The following is a 17,332-nucleotide window of genomic DNA, read 5'->3' on the forward strand; positions in this document are numbered from 1 at the left end:
TCGTCTCACTGGTGACCCTGATTTCACTATTGCATCATTTTTTAAAATTTAGAGGTGATCACATCAGTCTTCTTAAAGTCCTCTGTGATTTCCCCTTGCATTGAGAATCACATCCACATTCTTACCACGAACCACTTTCTAACTGCTTTTCCCGCACTTACGGCACTGTGGAGAATCTGCCAAGTCCTTTTCTTCCTCAGCCTTTGCCCCACTGCTCTTGCTGTGTGCAGTATTCTTCCTTCAGCTCCTGGCATTGCTTGCTCTTGCTTGTTTGAACTTTCTGTGACCTCCTTAGAGAGACTTTTTCTGAGCATGTGCTGTCTCAGCCAGGGCCATATTCACCTCTTAGCCCCATTACTCAGTCACCACCCGGTTTATTCCCTTTAATCCTGGCCATATCACCAGTCTCCTTATTCGTTGGTTTATTTGGTTGCCTCACCCTATGATATTCTTAAAGCCATGAAATGAGGTTGGGGGCAGACCTGATGTAGCCATTGGTACATCCCATCCCCCAGGACAGTGCTGTCACACTGCAGGCACTAAGAGTTTCCTAATCATGTCAAATAAATATTAATTTCCCAAGAAAAAGCATGATATTTAAGATACGTAAGGGTGAACATAGGGTTAGTATTAGACATATTGACAAAAAGTGATTTTTTTTTTTTCCTTTGACCAGAAGTACTTATATTTACTAGATCTTTTGGGCTTAGAAGAAGTGATTGTTTTTTGTTCTATAGCATCATATTTATTGTGTAAAATACAAATGGTAATTTTTAATAAAGTATTACAATAAAGAATAGAAAACGTATGGCATTGAAGATAGCGATGCTGTTTCAGAAGCCGTTTCACAGAGTGTCATTCTGAGCCAGGTCTCTTGCTCGGTGGAAGCTACCCAGAGGAAATCCGAGCTGTTATCCTTGTCTCATACACAAGAAGCTGAGGCTCGTATGCACCTCCTTCTCTTCTCCTTTTGTAATTTTTCTTTTTTTTTCTCTCCCTCACCCAACCCCCTGACATTTTTGGGTCCTAGGCCTACCGGTGTTACCCCACATAGCATCCCCTAGCCTGAGCGTGCCTGAGAGGAAGAAGAAATCCAGTCTCTGAAAATGGTGTGGTGTCTTTGGAACCTATGCCCTTTAAAAGCCTAATTATACTTATTACTACATGATTATGAGAAGAGTTGGAGCATGAGTAAAACTAAAATCAGTGTGTGTAGTTGGAGTTTGCTTAATTTGAGCCTACACTGCCATTTAGGAAGCCCATATCTATGGGATTGAGTATCAGTTTCCCCGTTTATTCTTGTAGCTCAAGGTTCTTCTCCTTCTTGCTCCCTACTATGGTTTGTAATTGTGTATTTCTTTGTGCATTTACTAATTCATTTTATGTCTTCTACTTAATAAACTGGATGATACTTGCCTATATATTTAAATGTTTTACAAATCCATACATCTTTGACACTGTAGTTCTGTTTCTAGAAATTGGTCTTCAAGAACTACACATAAGGCTATCCATCTCATCATTACTTCATAGTAGGCAAAAACTGAATATAGCCCAATGTCTAACAATAAGAAAATTATGAAACATAGGACAAATGCCATTCAGCCATGAAAATGCATATTTATAAATATTCTTTAATATAGAAGTGTGAGATTGTATATGTTATATGATACCAGTTTTACAGGAATGTACATAAATGTACTTATAAAGATGTATATGCAGGTCCACAATTTCAAATCCCAAATCCTTTAGGCCAGATACATTTTGGAATCCAGAATTTTTTAGATTTTTAGAAAGGTAACATGATGCATACACCAAATATTGTGTAAATACCCCAGTGTGGCCTGGGATTGCATCATTATTCCATTATATTAACATTTCTGCAGCAAACCATAAGGTTATTCACTCTAGGATAAACAAAAATAAATTCAAGACTATACTTTCAGAGATCATTTTTATAGTCTGTTACTAGAGAAGATTCTCTGAATGTGTAGAGCATCGAGTAATCAAAACAGCATGGTACTGGTACCAAAACAGAGATATAGACCAATGGAACAGAACAGAGACGTCGGAGGCGACACAACATATCTACAACCACCTGATCTTTGACAAACCTGAAAAAAACAATCAATGGGGAAAGGATTCCATGTTCAATAAGTGGTGTTGGGAAAACTGGCTAGCCATATGCAGAAAGCAGAAACTGGACCCCTTCCTGACACCTTACACTAAAATTGACTCCAGATGGATTAAAGACTTAAACATAAGACGTAACACCATAAAAACACTAGAAGGAAACCTAGGCAAAACCATTCAGGACATAGGCGTAGGCAAGGACTTTATGACCAAAACACCAAAAGCATTGGCAACAAAAGCCAAAATAGACAAATGGGACCTAATCAAACTCCACAGCTTTTGCACGGCAAAAGAAACAGTCAATAGAGTGAATCGGCAACCAACAGAATGGGAAAAAATTTTTGCAGCCTACCCGTCTGACAAAGGGCTGATATCCAGAATTTACAATGAACTAAAAAAGATTTACAAGAAAAAAACAAAGAAGCCCATTCAAAAATGGGCGAAGGATATGAACAGATACTTTACAAAAGAAGACATACATGAGGTCAACAAACATGAAAAAATGCTCATCATCACTGGTCATTAGAGAAATGCAAATCAAAACTACATTGAGATACCATCTCACGCCAGTTAGAATGGCGATCATTAAAAAATCTGGAGACAACAGATGCTGGAGAGGATGTGGAGAAATAGGAACACTTTTACACTGTTGGTGGGAGTGTAAATTAGTTCAACCACTGTGGAAAACAGTGTGGCGATTCCTCAAGGACCTAGAAATAGAAATTCCATTTGACCCAGCAATCCCATTACTGGGCATATATCCAAAGGATTATAAATCGTTCTACTATAAGGACACATGCACATGAATGTTCATTGCAGCACAGTTTACAATAGCAAAGACCTGGAACCAACCCAAATGCCCATCGATGATAGACTGGACAGGAAAAATGTGGCACATATACACCATGGAATATTATGCAGCCATTAAAAAGGAGGAGTTCACATGCTTCGTAGGGACATGGATGAACCTGGAAAACAACATTCTCAGCAAACTGACACAAGAACACAAAATCAAACACCACATGTTCTCACTCATAGGCGGGTGTTGAACAAGGAGAACACATGGACACAGGGAGGGGAGCACTATACACGGGGGTCTGTTGTGGGGGAGGGGGGATAGTGGGGGGGGTGGGGAGTTGGGGAGGGATAGCATGGGGAGAAATGCCAGATATAGGTGAAGGGGAGGGAGGCAGCAAATCATACTGCCAGGTGTGCACCTGTGCAACAACCTTGCATGTTCTTCACATGTACCCCAAAACCTAAAATGCAATAAAAAAAAAAAAAAAAGTAATACTAAAAAAAAAAATAAATAAAAAAAAAAATAATAAATTCATGTTCTATCATTACCTTTCACCCTCCTGGGAATTCCTTTGTCTTTCTCCTATTTTATTTTATTTATTTTGTTTTGTTTTATTTTATCTTATTTTGTATGGAGTTTCGCTCTTGTTTCCCAGGCTGGAGTGCAATGGCATGATTTTGGCTCACTGCAACCCCCACCTCCCGGGTTCAAGCAATTCTCCTTCCTCAGCCTCCCAAGTAGCTGGGATTTCTGGCATGCACCACCACGCCTGGCTAATTTTGTATTTTTAGTACAGACAGGGTTTCTCCATGTTAGTCAGGCTAGTCTCAAACTCCTGACCTCAGGTGATCTGCCCACCTCGGCCTCCCAAAGTGCTGGGATTACAGGCATGAGCCACCACACCTGGACTCTCCTGTGTTATTTCGTTTGCTGAATTCTGTGTATTTCTCTTTTCTGGTTTACTTTCATGCCCATTTTCCAGTGGCATCTTCAGAAGAATACATGATAGGTACTTATTTTAGGCCCCACCAATCTGAAAATAATCTTAGTTCTCTTTACACTGTGGTTGAGTTGGATATGGAATTCCAGGTTGGAGGACATCCCTCTGTATTTTGAAATCATTGCTCCATGCCCTCTGGCTTCCAGTGCTACTCCTGACATCTCTCATGTGGACTCCCACTCCCTGTTGGTAACTTGTTCATTTTCTGGAAGCTTTTAGGTTTTCTTTTTTGTCTCCATGTTCATGCTGGTATGCTTTGGTATGAGGAGGAGTTTTTTTGCTGTTGCTTTCTTTTGTTTTATTGTGCTTGGTACTTAGCACGTCTTTAAAATCTGAATACCTACTAGCTTTAGTTTTAGGAAATTTTCTTAGTATTATTTATCTTATTTATTTATTTTACTACTTTATTCTTCTTTACTTTCTCTGTTTTCTTTCTGACCTATTTAGCTATTGAACCTCCTAGGTTAATCCTTTAATTGTCTAACCCTTTCCTTTTTTTCTCTCTTGTTTTTACTCTACTTACTGAGATGACTGTACACCTTCTTCTAGCTTGCCTGTTAAATTTTTCATTTTTGCTATCATATTTTTAATTTGGAAGAGCACTTTTTTTGTTTTCTGAATGTAACTTTTATATCCTGTGCTTGCTTTATGGATATAATAGTTTCTCTTATCTCTCTGAGAATATTAACCATAGAAGTTTCTTTACTTTCACATATATTTTTTAAATTATACTTTAAGTTCTGGAATACATGTGCTGAATGTGCAGGTTTGTTACATAGGTATGCATGTGCCATGGTGTTTTGCTGCACCTATCAACCTGTCATCTACATTAGGTATTTCTCCTAATACTGTCCCTCCCCAACTTCCTACCCTGCCGACAGGCCCTGGGGTTTGATGTTCCGTCCCTGTGTTCATGTGTTCTCATTTTTCAACTCCTACTTAGGAGTGAGAACATGCAGTGTTTGGTTTTCTGTTCTTGTGTTAGTTTGCTGAGAATGATGGTTTCCAGCTTCATCCATGTCCCTGCAAAGGACATGAACTCATCCTTTTTTATGGTTGCATAATATTCCATGGTATATATGTGCCACATTTTTTTTTATCCAGTCTATCATTGATGAACATTTGGGTTGCTTCCAAGTCTTTGCTGATGTGAGTAGTGCTGCAATAAACATACGTGTGCATGTGTCTTTATAGTAGAATAATTTATAATATTTTGAGTATGTACCCAGTAATGGAATTGCTTGGTCAAATGGTATTTCTGATTCTAGATCCTTGAGGAATCACCACATTGTCTTCCACAATGGCTGAACTAATTTATGCTCCCACCAACAGTATAAAAGAATTCCTATTTCTCCACATCCTCTCCAGCATCTGTTGTCTCCAGACTTTTAATGATTGCCATTCTAACTGGTGTGAGATGGTATCTCATTGTGGTTTTGATTTGCATTTATCTAATGACCAGTGATGGTGAGCTTTTTTTCATTTTTGTTGGCTGCATAAATGTCTTCTTTTGAGAAGTGTCTGTTCATAACTTTTGCTCACTTTTTGATGTGGTTGTTTTTTTCTCGTAAATTTATTTAACTTCTTTGTAAATTCTTGATATTAGCCCTTTGTCAGGTGGAGAGATTGCAAAAATTTTCTCCCATTCTGTAGGTTGCCTGTTCACTCTGATGGTAGTTTCTTTTGCTGTGCAGAAGCTCTTTAGTTTAATTAGATCCCATGTGTCTATTTTGGCTTTTGTTGCAATTGCTTTTAGTGTTAATAGTTATGAAGCCTTTGCCTATGCCTGTGTCCTGAATGATATTGCCTAGGTTTTCTTCTAGGGTTTTTATGGTTTTAGGTCTTATGTTTAAGTCTTTAATCCATATTGAGTTAGTTTTGTATAAGGTGTATAGTTTTGCATAAGGTTAGTTTTTATATAAGTTTCTAGTTTCAGTTTTCTGCATATGGCTAGCCAGTTTTCTCAATGCTGTTTATTAAATAGAGAATCCTTTCCTCACTGCATGTTTTTGTCAGGTTTGTCAAAGATCATATGGTTGTAGATGGGTCGCGTTATTTCTGGGGCCTCTGTTCTGTTCCATTGGTCTATATCTTTGTTTTGGTACCAGTACCATGCTGTTTTGGTTACTGTAGCATTGTAGTATAGTTTCAAGTAGGTAGTGTGATGCTTCCAGCTTTGTTCTTTTTTGCTTAGGATTGTCTTGGCTATTCAGGCTCTATTTTGGTTCCATATGAAATTTAAAGCAGTTTTTTTCTAATTCTATGAAGAAAGTCAGTGGTAGCTTGATGGGGATATCATTGACTGTATAAATTACTTTGGGCAGTATGGCCATTTTCATGATATTGATTCTTCCTGTCCATGAGCATGGAATGTTTTTCCATTTGTTTATGTCCTTTTTTATTTCCTTCAGCATTAGTTTGTGGTTCTCCTTGGAGAGAGGTCCTTCACATCCCTTGTAAGTTGTATTCCTAAGTATTTTATTCTCTTTGTAACAATTGTGAAGGGGAGTTCACTCATGATTTGGCTCTCTGTTTGTCTATTATTGGGGTATAGGAATGCTTGTGATTTTTGCACGTTGATTTTGTATCCTGAGACTTAGCTGAAGTCGCTTATCAGCTTAAGGAGATTTTGGACTGAGACGGTGGGGTTTTCTAAATATACAATTATGTCATCTGCAAACAGAGGCAGTTTGACTTTCTCTCTTCCTATTTGAGTATCCTTTATTTCTTTCTCTTGCATGATTGCCCTGGCCAGACCTTCCAATACTATGTTGAATAGGAGTGGTGAGAGAGGGCATCTTTGTCTTGTGCCGGTTTTCAAAGAGAATGCTTTCAGCTTTTGCCCATTCAGTATGATATTGGCTGTGGGTTTGTCATAAATAGCTCTTATTATTTTGAGATATATTCCATTAATACCTAGTTGATTGAGAGTTTTTAGCATGAAGAGGTGTCAAATTTTATCGAAGGTCTTTTCTGCATCTATTGAGATAATCGTGGTTTTTGTCATTGGTTCTGTTTATGTGATGGAATACATTATTCATTTACGTATGTTGAACTAGCCTTGCATCATCCCAGGGATGAATCTGACTTGATCGTGGTGGATAAGCTTTTTGATGTGCTGCTGGATTCAGTTTGCCAGCATTTTATTGAGGATTTTTGCATCAGTGTTCTTCAGGGATGTTGCCCTGAAATTTTCTTTTTTGCATCTATCTCTGCCAGGTTTTGGTATCAGGATGACGCTGGCCTCAGTTAGCATCTGAGGTAGGGAGGAGTCCCTCTTTTTCTGTTGTTTGGACTAGTTTCAGAAGGAATGGTACCAGTTTCTCTTTGTACCTCTTTTTGTTTGTTTGTTTGTTTGTTTTCATATGCAAGCCTACCTGAATGACTCTTTGTACCTCTTGTAGAATAAGGCTGTGAATCTGTCTGGTCCTGGGCTTTTTTTGGTTGGTAGGCTATTACTGCCTCTATTTCAGAACTTGTTATTGGCCTATTCAGGGATTCGACTTCTTCCTGGTTTAGTTTCGGAAAGATGTATGTGTCCAGGAATTTATCCATTTCTTCTAGATTTTCTAGTTTATTTGCATAGAGGTGTTTATAGTATTCTCTGATGGTAATTTGTATTTCTGTGGGATCAGTGGTGATATCCTTTTTATAATTTTTTTATTGTGTCTCTTTGATTCCTTTCTCTTCTTCTTTATTAGTCTGGCTTGCGGTCTTTCTATTTTGTTAATCTTTTCACAAAACCAGCTCCTGTATTCATTGATTTTTTTGAAGGGTTTTTCATGTCTCTTTCTCTTTCAGTTCTGCTCTGAGTTACGTTATTTCTTGTCTTTTGATAGTTTTTTAATTTGTTCGCTCTTGATTTTCTAGTTCTTTTTTTTTGTTTTGTTTTGTTTTTGAGACAGAGTTTCGCTCTTGTTACCCAGGCTGGAGTGCAATGGCGTGATCTCAGCTCACCGCAACCTCCGCCTCCTGGGTTCAGGCAATTCTCCTGCCTCAGCCTCCCGAGTAGCTGGGATTACAGGCACGCGCCACCATGCCCAGCTAATTTTTTGTATTTTTAGTAGAGACGGGGTTTCACCATGTTGACCAGGATGGTCTCGATCTCTTGACCTCGTGATCCACCCGCCTCGGCCTCCCAAAGTGCTGGGATTACAGGCGTGAGCCACCGCGCCCGGCGATTTTCTAGTTCTTTTCATTGTGATGTTAGATCTTTCCCACTTTCTCCTGTGGGGATTTAGTGCTATAGATTTCCCTCTAAACACTGCTTTAGCTGTGTTCTTGAGATTCTGGTACATTTCATCTTTGTTCTTATTGGTTTCAAAGAACTTACTTATTTCTGCCTTAATTTCATTATTTACCCAGTAGTCATTCAGAAGCAGGTTGTTCAGTTTCCATGTAGTTGTGCAGTTTTAAGTGAGTTTCTTTCTTTTTCTTTCTTTTTTTTTCCTTTTTTTTTTTTTTTTGAGATGGAATCTTGCTCTGTTGCTAGGCTAGAGTACAGTGTTGTGATCCTGGCTCACTGTAACCTCCACCTCCCAGGTTCAAGTGATTCTTCTGCCACAGCTTCCCGAGTAGATGGGATTACAGGCGAGTGCCACCACACCCAGCTAATTTTTGTATTTCTTAGTAGAGACCAGGGGCGAGGGGGTGGGGAGGGTTTCACCATTTTGGCCAGGATGGTCTCGATCTCTTGACCTCATGATCCACCCGCCGCAGCCTCCCAAAGTGCTGGGATTACGGCGTGAGCCACTGAGCCTGGCCTTGAGTGAGTTTCTTAATCCTGCATTCTAATGTGGTTGCACTGTGGTCTAAGAGACCGTTTGTTATGATTTCTATTCATTTGCTCAGGAGTGTTTTACTTCTAATTGTGTGGTCAATTTTAGATTAAGTGCGATATGATACTGAGAAGAATGTATATTCTGCTGATTTGGGGTGCAGAGTTCTGTAGATGTCTGTTAGGTCTGTTTGATCCAGAGCTGAGTTCAAGTCCTGAATATACTTGTTAATTTTCTGTCTCATTGATCTGTCTAATATTGACAGTGGGGTGTTAAAGTCTCCCACCATATTGTGTGGGTGTCTAAGTCTCTTTGTAGGTCTCTAAGAACTTGCTTTATGTATCTGGGTACTCTTGTATTGGGTGCAAATGTATTTAGCATAGTTAGCTCTTCTTGTTGCATTGATCTGTTTACCATTATGTAATGCCCTTCTTTATCTCTTTTGATCTTTATTGGTTTAAAGTCTGTTTTATTAGAGACTAGGATTGCAACCCCTGCTTTTTTTTTTTTCCTTTCCATTTGCTTGGTAAATATTCCTCCATTCCTTTATTTTGAGCCTGTGTGTGTCTATGAGATGGGTCTCCTGAATACTGCACACCAGTGGGTCTTGACTCTTTATCCAGCTTGCCAGTCTGTGTCTTTTAATTGGGGCATTTAGCCCTTTTACGTTTAGGGTTAATATTGTTATGTATGAATTTGATGTTGTCATTATGATGCTAGCTGCTTATTTTGTCCGTTAGTAGATGCAGTTTCTTCAGAGTGTTGACGGCATTTATAATTTGTTATGTTTTTGCAGTGGCTGGTACCGTTTTTTTCTTGCCATATTTAGTGCTACCTTCTGGAGCTCTTGTAAGGCAGGCCTGGTGGTGACAGAATCTCTCAGCATTTGCTTGTCTGTAAAGGATTTTATTTCTCCTTTGCTTATGAAGAGTAGTTTGGTTGGATATGAAATTCTGGGTTGAAAATTCCTTTCTTTAAGAATGTTGAGGCCGGACATGGTGGCTCATGCCTGTAATCCCAGCACTTTGGGAGGTCAAGGTGGGTGGATCACTTGAGGTCAGGCATTCGAGACCAGCCTGGCCAACATGACGAAAACTTGTCTCTACTAAAAATACAAAAATTAGCCGGGCATGGTCGCGTGTGCCTATAATCCCAGCTACCTAGGAGGCTGAGGCAGGAGAATCACTGTAACCAGGGGAGCAGAGGCTACAGTGAGCCGAGATTGCGCCATTGCACTCCAGCCTGGGTGACAGAACAAGATTCCATCTCAAAAAAAAGAAAAAAATATGTTGAATATTGGGCCCCTCACTCTCTTCTGGCATGTAGGGTTTCTGCAGAGAGAGATCTGCTGTTAGTCTGATGGGTTGCCCTTTGTGGGTAATGCCACCTTTTTCTCTGGCTGCCCTTGACATTTTTTCCGTCATTTCAACCTTGGTGAATCTGACGATTATGTGTCTTGAGGTTGCTCTTCTTGAGGAGTATCTTTGTGGTGTTCTCTGTATTTCCTGAATTTGAATGTTGGCCTGTTTTGCTAGGTTGGGGAAGTTTTTCTGGATAATATCCTGAAGAATGTTTTCCAACTTGGTTCCATTCTCCCCATCACTTCCAGGTACACTAATCAAACGTAGGTTTGGGTCTTTTCATTTTGTTCATTTTATTTTATTATTGGAGACGGAGTCTCACTTTGTCGCCCTGGCTGGGGTACAGTGACACAGTCTCGACTCACTGCAACCTCTGCCTCCTGGATTCAAGCAATTTCTCCTGCCTCAGCCTCCCTAGTAGCTGGGAGTACAGTTACCCACCACCATGCCTGGCAAATTTTTGTATTTTTAGTAGAGACACGGTTTCACCATATTGGTCAGGCTGGTCTTGAACTCCTGACCTCAGATTATCTGCCTACCTTGGCCTCTTAAAGTGCTGGGATTACAGGCATAAGCCACCGCACCTGGCCAGTTTTATTCATTTCTTAACTTTACACTACCCAGTTTCCTCCCAGGGGACATCACTGTTAGCAGTTTCTTTTATGTCCTTCTAGGAATTGATTTTCCTATTCAAGGAGAAAAATTTAATTTAATCTGGTTGGTGGTATAGTTCTGTTCTTGTAATTCAATTTGATTTCCTTATTATTCATAATAAAACCCACATCTTTGGCATAACTTATAAGGACCTATGTGACATGCCTCCCCCATCCTGACTCTTGCACCTTATCTTCCACCCCTTCCCTAGACACTGACTGGTAACCCCTGTGTTGTATCCCCCCACCTATAACTGTGTGGTCTGCCCCTTCATTCCAGGACTCTGCTCAGTTTTCACCTTAGCATGGAGGGCTTCTTTGACCATCCATCTAAAATAACAGTTCTTTGTCTGGGCACAGTGGCTCATGCCTGTAATCCCAGCACTTTGGGAGGCCGAGATGGGTGGATTACCTGACGTCAGGAGTTCAAGACCAGCCTGACCAACATGGTGAAACCTCATCTCTACTAAAAATACAAAATTAGCTGGGTGTGGTGGCACATCTTGTAATCCCAGCTACTTGGGAGGCTGACGGAGGAGAATCACTCGAACCTGGGAGGCAGAGGTTGCAATGAGCCGAGATGATGCTATTGCACTGCAGCTTAGGCAACAAGAGCGAAACTCTGTCTCAGATAAATAAGGTCAGTCGAATGTTGCCAATGCCTAGTAGGGCTTGGTTTACCTTCTTGATCATAACCTCTTTTTTCACCTCCTATCCACAGAAAACCGTGATTCCCAAGTTTTTAAATAATTATTTTCTTGTTTGTCTTGATAGTTTTACCACCTGTCTATAATCTAGTTACAGAATGTTTAAAATTTTATTTTCTTTCACTTGCTGCATTTACTTTCCTCTGAATTTGCTTTCATTGTTTTTGTCTATTTTTAATGTTGGAGACTTCTCAGATATCTCGGTGGTCCTTGGTTGGTTGTTGACATTTAAAAGTAAACCACTATAAAAAGCTGATTGGAATCTGAGTTGGGGGTGCTTTTTGAGTGGTACATTTCACTGTAGGATTATCAGGCAGAGATGTGCCCATTTGTCTGCATATGAGTCATTTCATGTGGGAACGTTCAGTCCCCATAAAGAAATCCTTCATGCTCCTCCCTGATATAGGTATTTTGCTGCCAGTGATTTGGGAATCAAATGGAGTGAAGGTGGCTAGTGGGAATCTTACTGTTGGGGACATGAATTTATGTTTAATCTAAGCTCTTTTTGGTACCCCATAGTTCATAACCTCTCTAGTTCTGCTTCTTCAGAGAGTATACACCCATTTCTTCTTGGAGTACTCAGTTTTTTTTTGATTGATGTACATGCCACATACCAGATTAGGGACTAAGTTGCTGTGACTCAAAATAGTTATAATTTAGGTATGGGAGGTAAAAATAGAAATTGGGAGTGAAATGGAACATAGTCACTCTGTCCTTAGCAGTGAGTTTCTAGTAATAACAAACTAACCTCAATCAAGTTTTTGGATTTTTGTTTTTGTTTGTTTTTTTTTTTTTTGGTCATATAAATGTAAATGCAATTATAATCCTTTTATCTCCATTCAGATTTTAGGACAGCAAATTAATGACTTTACCCTTCCTGATGTGAACCTTATTGGGGAGCATTCTGATGCGGCAGAGCTCGGAAGGATGCTTCAGCTCATCTTAGGCTGTGCTGTGAACTGTGAACAGAAGCAAGGTAATTTATTTCAAGTTAGTGTTTGCATTTAAAATAATGAAGGAAAGTAATGTATACTGTATATTTTGTATATAAATCACCAGTTCCAATAATAACATCTGTTTAAGGCCACCCCCAAAGAATGGCATTTTCTACAGCTTTACTAGTAATTTGTTTTTCAGCTTAAATAAATATCACACGTTATAATAAATTTGATTGTGGTGATATTTTTTCCTTTGTACAATACTACATAATTCCGTGAGTAGATAACTACACTGAATGCAATGAAATTTGATGTTAATTTGACCACATCTACTTAATCTGGAAAAAATGAGTAGAGACATACAGCAGTTTAATAGGTATTCAGGTCTGTCTTCCCAACATATAACAGATGCTTTCGGCTTTTCTTTTTCTTTTTTCTTTTTTTAGGCAAATTGTATTTGGGAACCATTTGCAAATTTATCTCTACTATGGGGAAAAAGAGAAGGAAGAGTATCATTATATGCAGTATTTAAATAATAAAAATAGATTTTGAATTGGGGTTCCTACCCCAAAATCTGGCAGACACTCTTCCTCAAGAAATTACTCCCTGAGCTAAATTTTAGCTGTTGCCTTGACTGTCTTTTAAAGGAAAGAATAGTATGACATACAGCAAAATTGTTTCATATATTTTTAAATAAATGTAAAACTTTTAGAAATACCACAGGAGGCCGGGTGTAGTGGCTTATGCCTGTAATCCCAGGACTTTGGGAGGCCACAGTGGGCGGATCACTTGAGGCTGGGAGGTTGAGACTAGCCTGGCCAATATGATGAAACCCCATCTCTACTAAAAATACAGAAAAAAAAATTAGCTTGGTGTGGAGGCACACTCCTATAATCCCAGCTTCTCAGGTGGCTGAGGCATGAGAATCATTTGAACCTGGAAGGCGGAGATTGCAGTGAGCTGAGATCACACCACTGCACTACTCTGGCAAGAAAACCTTGAAAAACCTGGGAAACTTTGGGATGAATTTTCATCACAATAAAGACTTTAAAAATAAATTAATGGTATCTATCACTGCTAGAAAATTTTCTTATTAACCGTGTAAATCTGAAAACTGTCTTTTATTTTTTCCCATGTCCTTTGTATTGCAATCTAAAATATTTCAAGCTCCCAGAGCTGAAACGACCCAATATATTACTATTATTATATTGAAATATGAGATTAAGAGCATGAGCTGCAGTTTGCATTAACCTGTGAATTTCAACTCGTTTCCAAAAATCTGAAGGACATTGAGCAGATCACTTAATGTCTGTATTTAGTTTTTTAGTAGAATAGAGATTTAGTATAATACCTCCTAAGGTTATCGTGGAAACTAAATGAGATCATGTCTATAGAACAGTACAGTGGCTTGCACATAGTAGGGGTTCACAAAATGTTAGTTATTACTAGAAACTATTATAAATTTTACATATAGTATTTTATTTTATTTTTTCGAGACAGAATCTTGCTCTGTAGCCTAGGTTGGAGTACAGTGTCATGATCTCAGCTCACTGCAACCTCTCCCTCCCGGGTTCAAATGATTCTCCTGCCTCAGCTTCCCAAGTAGCTGGGATTACAGACGTGCACCACCATGCCCGGCTAATTTTTTTGTATTTTTAGTAGAGACAGGGTTTCATCATTTTGGCCAGGCTAGTCTTGAACTCCTGACCTCAAGTGATCCACCCATCTCAGCCTCCCAAAGTGCTGAGATTATAGACGTGAGCCACCACCTTGGTCTATATGTTGTATTTTTAAACATTTTAGTTTAATTTTCTATTGTGTGCTTTTGTGAACTTTCAAGTAGCCACAATTTGTTAAATGTCATAAGGTGGTGTTTAATGATTTATGTTTATTTTATGAATATATGAATATAAATTAGTAAAACCACTAACGTAGAATTAGAGAAGGCTATTCTCAGTAAGTTAACTTTTAATTTACAGATTTTGTTAGTTAAATGTACTTTTATATGTTCAGCAAATCCAAGTTGACAGATTTGCACTTTGTTGAAGTTACTCGAAGACCAGCTTTGATATATAGATAATTAATTAATATTTTTTTTGGTTCTTCCAAAGTGCTTATCTAATCTTAAATAGCACTTTTTTTGTTTTGTCTATTGACAGCTACTCATTTGCACAGAAATTACTTGTTTCTAAAAACTGCAGTTCAAATTTATCATACAGTAAAGTAGATAAATACTACCTTAAATTTGTTGTATTCAATTTATTTCACAAATATTTGTTGAACTTATACATTACATTAGGGGCTAGGAATATAGTGTTAGACAGAACAAGTTAATAGAAAATCTATTTTGCACTACAAGGGGTGGAGGGTGGGGAAACAAGAATAAAATCTTTGGGCTTTAAAAAAAAAACATTTTTTTCAAGATAAGTAATAGTAATATACTGTGCTGTCATCATTTATAATAGCCTCTATGTCCTGCCTAATTTTCCTTCATCCCTTTCTCACTATTCTCCAATTAGAGTGTGGTGGGTTTGAGGTCAGGAAAGTTATTTAAGCAAAGATATGGAGGACAATGGGTTAAAAGTAATGTAAATAGTAGAAACCAAATGTAGGAAAGACCTAGGTTATCTCTGAGGAATTAAGAAATCCACCACACTCTAAACTTGTTGTTTGTACTTTTTTGGTGTTATGTGGTAAGTTTAATAATAGACAGCATTATTTTTTTTGAAGCTATGGCTAATTTTATTGGTCTTTGATTCAGTATTTTTTTAAACGATATATTTCTTTCTCTCTAGCCCCATTCCTATTAGATTTTATCATACCATTTTTCTTTCTTTTCTTTTCTCTTTTCTTTTCCTTTTCTTTTCTTTTCAAGATGGATTCTTGCTCTGTCACCCAGGCTGGAGTGCGGTGGCATGATCTCAGCTCACTGCAACCTCTGCCTCCTGGGTTCAAGCGATTCTCTTGCCTCAGCCTCCTGAGTAGCTGGGATTACAGGTGTGTGCCACCACACCTGGCTAATTTTTGTATTTTTAGTAGAGACGGGGTTCCCCATGTTGGTCAGTCTGGTCTCAAACTCCTGACCTCATGATCTGCCTGCCTCGACCTCCCAAAGTGCTGGGATTACAAGCATGAACCACTGTGCTTGGCCACCATTTTCTTATTGTAAATTTTAGTTTGCTTATTCAGTTTAGCTCAAGAATTAAATGTGGAGTTTTCTGCATTTGTGATCTGTGTATATTCCTGAAATGTCTAACAAGTTTTCTGTCAAAGATTAGGAGGTTGGTATACGTAAGATATGAGTTTCCCCCCAATATTGTATAAATGATGGAAACTTACTGAACAGAATTTTAACATCTCATTTGTCTAGATTTAGGACATCTACTCCTCTCAGGAACACAGTAGAGTGCTAAGATCAAGTACATGAGTGTCTGAGTGGTTAAACATTAGCTGTCACTGCATATTTATGATATATAATATAAAACTCACTAAAGCAGTTCTGCTGTTTACTACCTGACTCACTTAGAATGAGATACTTTGCTTGTGTCTTTGTCTGCAGAATAAGGATGTAAAAGCTGGTTGTCAGAATAAGGATATAAAAGTTGGTTGTCATGTATGAAAATTTGTGTGTGTGTGTGTGTACGTGCACACACACACGCACTTCGTGCTCCATAAAGCACTATAGAGATAAAAAGGAGCTTATGTTTAAATGTGTTTCCTAATTAGAAGATGTGAGGAACGTCTGCTAGGGACGTTGACTCAGTGCACATTTGTCTTGGCTATCTTACTTCTCAAATTGGGGCAAATAAAATGGTGTTAAATTTGAAAAAACAAAGAGTAGTAGTAGAAGACACACTAATAATAATATTTATTATCTCCCTTCTGTCTGGTACCAAAACGTGCTTTTTACAGACTTGGAAGCTGAGACTCATAAGTGTTATGTGACTTGCCCAGTAATTTCTAGTTGTGAGAGGCTAGACAAGGACAAAAACTCATGTTTCTTCCACATTTAAACTTTATACTCCCTGTGATAAACTGTGCTGTGAATTTTAGACAGTGAAGGATTCAGGATAAACTCCCTCACATAGCACACCTCATCCTCCAGCATTGCCTCATAGACACGCACCCAGTGATAGCATATCATTTGTATTTTGTACTTTTAAAGATTTATAATTTTTTTATTAAAAAAACTGTACAGTAATGTAGCTCTCATCACCATTTTATCATTTAGCATTTTACGGTGTTCGCGGGGAAGGGCCTTGACGTGGCAACACCGCTTCTTAACTAACGCTTCCCCTCTCACACCTACTAACCCCTCGCCCCTCGAGTCCACTCTTATTTCCTTCACTTTCAATAGGCTGTCATTAAATTCTCTTTCCCATTATTAGTGCTGCTGCTGCTTCTCTTCCATGTTCATAGTCTTACTTTGAGAGCTATTTAGTCATCCTATCTATGCTGGTTTCTCCATAGCCTTTGAATTCTGTGTTCGATACTTTTGAACAGAACATCTTAAAGTTCCCTTTCTGTATTCCAACACTCATAGGGTGATTCTCATTAAGAAAATAAAACGAAAAATTGAGCTCAGACTAAAGAATTCTTTTTTGTCTAAATAGTGATTAAGTTATGACATATTCCTATCGTTGGCCTAAGAACAGTCCCTATGATTTAGTTGTCTTACGATTATTTGTATTAATAACCTAACAATTGATTGGGTACAAGTAGCCTTAGGACAATACTTCCTTAAAAACATGTTTTTGGGGGCCGGACGCGGTGGCTCACGCCTGTAATCCCAGCACTTTGGGAGGCCGAGGCGGGTGGATCACGAGGTCAAGAGATCGAGACCATCCTGGCCAACATGGTGAAACCCCGTCTCTACTAAAAATACAAAAAAAATTTAGCTGGGCATGGTGGCGCGTGCCTGTAATCCCAGCTACTCAGGAGGCTGAGGCAGGAGAATTGCCCAGGA

The 17,332-nt window shown here is 38.7% G+C and overlaps 1 protein-coding gene and 1 pseudogene across 2 annotated transcripts in view; both read left to right on the top strand.

Annotated features, from left to right (window-relative positions):
- Positions 1-17,332, top strand: part of HOOK3 (hook microtubule tethering protein 3) — a 137,302-nt gene that overhangs the window by 32,495 nt on the left and 87,475 nt on the right. For both annotated transcript variants that reach the window (XM_064370005.1, XM_012476023.3), the window contains exon 5: positions 12,272-12,404. In XM_064370005.1, coding sequence (XP_064226075.1) covers positions 12,272-12,404 — 133 coding nt within the window. The remainder of the gene's footprint in view (positions 1-12,271; positions 12,405-17,332) is intronic.
- Positions 1,928-2,038, top strand: LOC135271915 (small nucleolar RNA U3; annotated as a pseudogene).

The sequence above is a fragment of the Aotus nancymaae genome, unplaced genomic scaffold (genome assembly GCF_030222135.1).
Source record: "Aotus nancymaae isolate 86718 unplaced genomic scaffold, 86718_ANA_hifiasm-v0.15.2.pri h1tg000097l, whole genome shotgun sequence".
Taxonomy (NCBI): domain Eukaryota; kingdom Metazoa; phylum Chordata; class Mammalia; order Primates; family Aotidae; genus Aotus; species Aotus nancymaae.